Source organism: Leptomonas pyrrhocoris, assembly GCF_001293395.1.
Source record: "Leptomonas pyrrhocoris isolate H10 chromosome Unknown, whole genome shotgun sequence".
NCBI lineage: Eukaryota > Euglenozoa > Kinetoplastea > Trypanosomatida > Trypanosomatidae > Leptomonas > Leptomonas pyrrhocoris.
In genome coordinates, this window is record NW_015438371.1 from 433,233 (window position 1) to 439,010 (window position 5,778).

At 60.2% G+C, this 5,778-nt stretch overlaps 4 protein-coding genes across 4 annotated transcripts in view; all 4 read left to right on the forward strand.

Annotated features, from left to right (window-relative positions):
* Window positions 1-133, forward strand: part of ABB37_06730 (surface membrane protein gp46-like protein) — a gene marked incomplete at its 3' end in the record, with an annotated part of 1,600 nt that extends 1,467 nt beyond the window's left edge. The window contains exon 1 of the mRNA XM_015805107.1: window positions 1-133. This exon is cut by the window's left edge and continues 1,467 nt beyond it. Within this exon, the coding sequence (XP_015656400.1) occupies window positions 1-133 (133 nt within the window).
* A 262-nt stretch (window positions 134-395) lies between these two features.
* Window positions 396-755, forward strand: ABB37_06731 (hypothetical protein; the record flags this gene model as incomplete). Its single annotated transcript, XM_015805108.1, has 1 exon — window positions 396-755. The coding sequence occupies one exon, from the start codon at window positions 396-398 to the stop codon at window positions 753-755; it is 360 nt and encodes a 119-aa protein (XP_015656401.1).
* A 1,296-nt stretch (window positions 756-2,051) lies between these two features.
* On the forward strand, window positions 2,052-3,127 carry ABB37_06732 (hypothetical protein; the record flags this gene model as incomplete). Its single annotated transcript, XM_015805109.1, has 1 exon — window positions 2,052-3,127. The coding sequence occupies exon 1, from the start codon at window positions 2,552-2,554 to the stop codon at window positions 3,125-3,127; it is 576 nt and encodes a 191-aa protein (XP_015656402.1). The 5' UTR covers window positions 2,052-2,551.
* A 1,654-nt stretch (window positions 3,128-4,781) lies between these two features.
* The window catches only part of ABB37_06733 (hypothetical protein), a gene marked incomplete at its 3' end in the record, with an annotated part of 1,393 nt that continues 396 nt past the window's right edge, over window positions 4,782-5,778 (forward strand). Inside the window, exon 1 of the mRNA XM_015805110.1 lies at window positions 4,782-5,778. This exon is cut by the window's right edge and continues 396 nt beyond it. Coding sequence (XP_015656403.1) covers window positions 5,026-5,778 — 753 coding nt within the window. The 5' untranslated portion in view covers window positions 4,782-5,025.

Sequence of the window (5,778 nt, forward strand, 5' to 3'; positions counted from 1 at the left end):
CAGTTACATGCTGACGGATGACTCTCAATGCGCCTCTTACTGTGATGCGGCGCACTGGCAGAGCTTGGGCAACCCCAATGGATGGCCAATGCTGGCACTGCTGTGCACATCTGTGCTGTGGAGCCTGGTCTAGCTGGCGTGCGCGCTCTCCGGCCTTCGACGAAGGACGATGTGAATAGTTTCCGTGGTGTTCTTTTCTTCAGACCCCTTTTTCAATTATTATTTGTTTTCATTCGCGATGAAATGGCTGCCTTTGTGTGCTTTTGCGGCTTTGGTACGTCTTTGCCTGCGCAGCAGCGGAGAGCCCTTCCCACGCCGCTGTCGCGGTATCCCAGCGGAGGGTGACGCGAAGGCGCCGCGTCGACAAAAAGGGACGGCCGCGTTGTTTCACGTGTATGCACCTAAGCGTGCAGCTCGCTGGCTCGCGCAACAGCGTGTTTGTGTGTGTGTGGTCCCCTAGGTTTGCGATGGAGCCGCGGTGCGTGCCTCTGCGCCGGAGAAATGTTGCTTGCGACGAGTTGGCGGTGGTAGGGGGGGGGATGGTGTGCTCCCTGGGTCCCTCCATACAAGAGCAACACACAGCGCCAGCACGTGGGCACTGCAGAGAAGCGAGCGAGTTTAGTTGCACCTTTTCTTTCTCATCTTATTTAACCGAAAATGAAGGATCGAGGTCTTACTCTTTGTGGTTCCGCATGAGGTGCGACCGAATGGAGATGGCTGGAGTGGCCCGTCATCTTTCTGAGCGACATGCGTGACGTTAACACGCGAGTGACCGAAAAAACAGCGACAAAAGCTTTATTTTCTAGTGCAGTTCTTTTCATCCGTATTAACTCACCCACACTCCCTCCGATGTATTAATGCTTTCATTCCTCGTGCTGCTGTTTCGTCTCTGCGCGTGACGGCGCTCTTCTCCCAAATAGTGCGGAGAGGCAATTCAGTGACTCTCTTGTTCGTTTATCTTCGCGAAACGCTTCGGCTTCTACGGAAAAACGGTGCGTGCTCCCACAAAAGCGAAGTCTGTGTGGTGTGACTTATCTTCCCGGCATCTGTGTACTCTTCGGATGGTGGAGGAGCAACAGACAATCCAAAATGGCCCCACTTCGCTGCTGTGGTGCTCGCAACGACACGAGAATTGTTTATTATTATCATTTGAAACGTATTTTTGTTCCCGGCTTTACCATGGGGCCGCCCTCATCCAATGAATGAGGTGCGTAGTCAAGGGGCCCGCTCTGCGCGTAACGGTGTTTGGGCGTGGCTTCAAAAACCAAATGCGGCGGGAGACCAAGTAGAGAAGGCTGGGGAGCTCAGCGTGGGTGCCGAGTGTGTCTGCCTACGCGAGAGCACCGGTGTGAGCCCAGAAGGGCGGCATGTTATGTTTTCTCAAGCGCTGTACTCAGGGCCTGTTTGCAGGCTCACCTGAAAGATGTATTTGTGCTTTACTGGCACTTTTCGCACGACCGGACACGGCCTTTTTTCTTCTCATTCTTCCAATATCTTCTCATGTGGTTAAATACGGTAGAGCGATGATGCTGTGCGTGGAATACACAGTTTCTTTTGTTTTGTACTGCGCAGTGTGAATGTCTGCACCGAGCCACGTCTGTTCGTGCTCTCGAGTGCTGTAGAGCTTCACAACTCCGCGCTCATTTCCTCTTCGTTTTTCCTCTCCGTGGTGCTGTGCTCGACGGCGGAGAGCTACCTCGAATGGATTCCTCACTTCCCCTTTCATCTCCGAGTGTTTTCGTTCGTGCGTGATAAGAGCGCGAGAGCCGAACGCATTTTAGCCGACTGAGCTGCGGTGGAGTGATCCGAAGTCGTTGTCCGTGAAGCTGCGCAGGAAGGAAACCACCGTGTGTACAACCTTACAGCTGCATCCACAAGTAGAACAAGCGCTACGTAGTTTGGTCTGACCGCGTCGACGGCGAGTGCACCACGCTGTGTTGTTGTGTCCTTCCGGCCGCCCCTCGTTGTGTTCTCCCCCGCGCCCTCCCGCACCATTCTCCCTCTTCGTCTCCGCTGTGCTCATCTTTTGTTTCTGTCGCCGGATGGCACACAGTTCTTTCTGATTCCCTAAATGCATCGCCTGCTTTCATCATCATCACAGTTCTCCCACCGGGCATCCACAGGCACTGCCCTCCTTATCACTTGGGGTTTTCTAACTCCAGAAGGAGCGAACACCGTGCCGTAACCAGCAGGATGCCGGCTCGTTCTGTGCTGTGAGGTGCAGGATGCCACGGAGCGGCTCGAAAGACGCGAACATCGATAATGCAACGCACGCATAACTGCTGGCGCGGGCCGCGACGAAGGCCGAGGCGCCGCCAAAAGACGCCGCAACCTCGCTGGCTGAACAATCCGTACTGCGGCACAACTCCCTTGAATGCGCAGCAGCGGAGAGGCGGCGTTGTGGTGGCACGCCGTGGGAGAACTGACAGACGCGCGGACGAAGGCGAGGCTCCTCGGCTTTGCGGGGCTGAAGCGGCTCCCACCGACGGCGGTCCTTGCTTGACTCTGCACGCTCTGCGCACCCGGCAAGGAGAGCGGTGGGAGGTGCGTGATGCAACCTCTCCCTCCTGGCTCGCAGGGTGGGGCGATGCAGTGCCACAACTACCAGGTCTACAATGAGTCTGCGCTCCCAGCGGCGACGCCTGCTCGACGAAATCATCGAACATCGCCCCATGCCGCTCTTCCCGCCGTACGCAGAAATCTCTCACCCCAAGGAAGACGTGTGGAGCATCGCACGCAGGAGCCAGCTTGCGGGGTGCGCGAGTTGCACGAGGGCGAGTCGCCGGTTAGGTCCCTCCACGCCACGACGACCTTCGACCTTCTGGATGGGGGCGCTACGCCGCGCCGATCAACGTCGCTGAAGGTGGACAAGTTGCTGCTGCGGACATGTCGCGGGCAGAGAGCCTTCTTACGCCAGTCACCGGCTGCCTCAGGCATCTCGCCGCCCCGCTACAGCCACACGCTGCGCCCGATGGAGGTAGGGGGTGCGGATGCCGACGTGGACAACGGATGGGACGCGGCTGCTCCACCTGCCGAGGCGGTGGGGGCGGCGGCGGTGGCGTTGCTGCAACGGAAGGGCCGCCCAAGCGCCGCAGCTCTCCGCGCGCAAGAATGTGAGCCGCGTTAACATCGCAGCCGTCAGCTGCCTCGGGGCGGAGGATGGAATGCCTGGGAGCGGAGGTCCTGCCGCGTGCACAACGAATCGTATGGAGCCCCGTCGGGTCCCGCGGCCCTCCATGCACGCGAGGACGATGATGCGATGCGGCACGCTGACTTCGTTGGATCCTTCACACGCGTGCGGTGTCGAGAAGTCCGTGCAACCGACAAAGGGACCTTCGTTTCCCGTTTCTCCTTCTCCGTTGCCACTGGGTCGCTGGCATGCCGGAGAGGGCCGAAGACGGCACAACCCGGCTCGACACCCGTGACGCGGCGCGCTCGGAGCCGGTGCCCGACGATCTGCGAGGGCTGCCCGAAGAGCTGTGGCCATCACTCACCGTTGCCCACTGTCGTTGCACGCGTGAGCGCAGACACGGCGACGGCTGCGGCCTTTTTCATGGTCGCGACCTTTTGCGCTGCTTGCCGTGGCACGAGTGTGGCTCATCCCGCATCCCTACCGCGCTGTCCGCGCGTGTGCCTCCCCGAACCCGCCGTGACACTGCCGCCGCACAACACCTCGTGAAGACGGATACAAGAATGGTTGGAGGCCCTGCCGGAACAGCCGGTGTGTGGTCGTCTCGAGGGTGGCTCCATGCAGAGGCGTAGTGCCGTGGACCGGGTGAGACGGGGTGGAGTGGCCGATGCGGAATGCGCAAGACGCTGCGTACGGTACATGGTCGCCGTCGCCGCCTTTGCATCGGTGGTCGGCGGAGTGAGGCCGCCCCTCCCGGCACGGGCTGTGGCGAACGCGATCCGCGCGCTGGGGTTTTCTCAGGCGCGAAGACGTCGGTGCTCGACACGCCGCCGCTCGGATGGGGCCACCCCCTCGATCCCCCCAACGCACGCCGTGCTTCCAACACAACACGTCCCTTGTTGCTCATGGCCGCGGGGGACCGACCCGATGCGCCACGAAATGTTGGCAGCTGCTCTTTCGTCTTTGCAGTGAGGGGTGAAGGAGGAGCACGTGCTCCCGGTGCGCCACCTACGTGGATCGACAGGCTGGCCCAACACGCGGATCCGGCGGCGCCTCTGCGGCTGCTGAAGGTGATGCGCCGGCGGAGCGGTGGGGCTGTCGTGCTGCGGTGGAGCAGTGCGGGCGGCTGTGCACTACTCCGTGCAACACAATCTAAGGTGTTGTGGAGCCCGCAACTGCGCCGTCCGCCGTCGATGCCACGTGCTAGCGGCTGGCTAGCGATGTGTTTCTGCGACGTGATCTTCGTGTGTGTTTTCTCGTGCTCTGCAAGTCATTTTCTACTCAGGATACCGGCGACGAAGCCGCGACCGCGGCACAGGTGCACTGCTGTGCACTGCTGTGCTGTGCGGTGTGTGCGGAGGGCATCGCCTGCTGCCTGCTCTGCCGCCGTCGCCGCCATCTGCGTCTCCGTTTCTCTGTCTCTCTAAAGCCGCGGCCGCGGCGGAGGAGCGTCCACCGCCCCCTCGTTGTGTGGTGCGACTGGTGTGGGCGTGTGCGTGTCAGCGTGCGCGCGCGATTGCATGCGCGTGCCTGTGGTGCAGGTCCGCTGCTCTGCCTGCTGCGCACACCGCCACACATCTGCTGTCCCACTGCTTCGCTCATTGCTCCCCGCTTCTTCTCTCGCCCTCGCTCTCTTCCTGCGCTGTTACACAGTAGCCGCAGCGCTCTCAACTCTAACGCTCTCTTCGGCCATAACTCTCTTCAAGCTATCTGTTTTAAACGCACCTTTTCTGCTTCCAACGTTTCTGTTTTTATCAACGACATCCGTCCCTGCGCCACACTCCACAGACGCACGTCTCGCGTGCCACGGCTGTTTTCCCCGCTGCTGTCCGGTTCCACGGAGCTTTTCTACGGCGACTCCCGTACCTCCTTCCTTCACCCTCCAACTGCGACCCATGGCGCGGCTTCACTACCCGCTGCGCCGCACGATGGTGGCTGCAGCGATGATGGTGCTGTGCGTGTACGCCGTTCTGGTCTCCGCCACGTACACCGATGCGGAACAGACGAACACGCTGAAGTTCCTGCAGCTCTTTGCGGAGTCCAACCCGTCTCTTAAGAGCCAGTGGACGGGCACGGACGTCTGCACCTGGTTGTACGTGATTTGCAATGCCGGCGCGCCGACTGAACTGAATTTCGGCGACGACTTGTCGCCGTACACCGAATCGTTGGTGCTGCCTGAGCTGGATGACGGCGTGGACGGCGCCGCCGTGATTGTCACAAGCATTATTGCGAGTGGGTCTGGTCAACTGACTGCGGGCACACTGCCTGCGAGCTGGGGCCGCCTGAAACGACTAACGAAAGTGGACTTGAGCGGCAACGCACTGACAGGTCCGCTGCCTGCGGACTGGGGCGAGCTGACTCAGATGCAGTCTCTCAGCTTGAGCCGGAACTCGCTGTCTGGCACTCTGCCTCCTCAATGGGTCAAGATGGCTGTCATAGTCACTATGCAGCTGGCTTCTAACGCTCTGACTGGCTCGATTCCGCACGAGTGGTACAATATCAGTGCTAATATGTTGGATCTGCGCGGAAACCACCTGTGCGGATGCATGCTGCCAGAGTGGGCGACCAACTCACACTTAAACCCCCGGGTCGATCGTGATATGTCTGCGTCGAACTGCGCGACTGCGAACATGTGCCCAGCTGTCAGC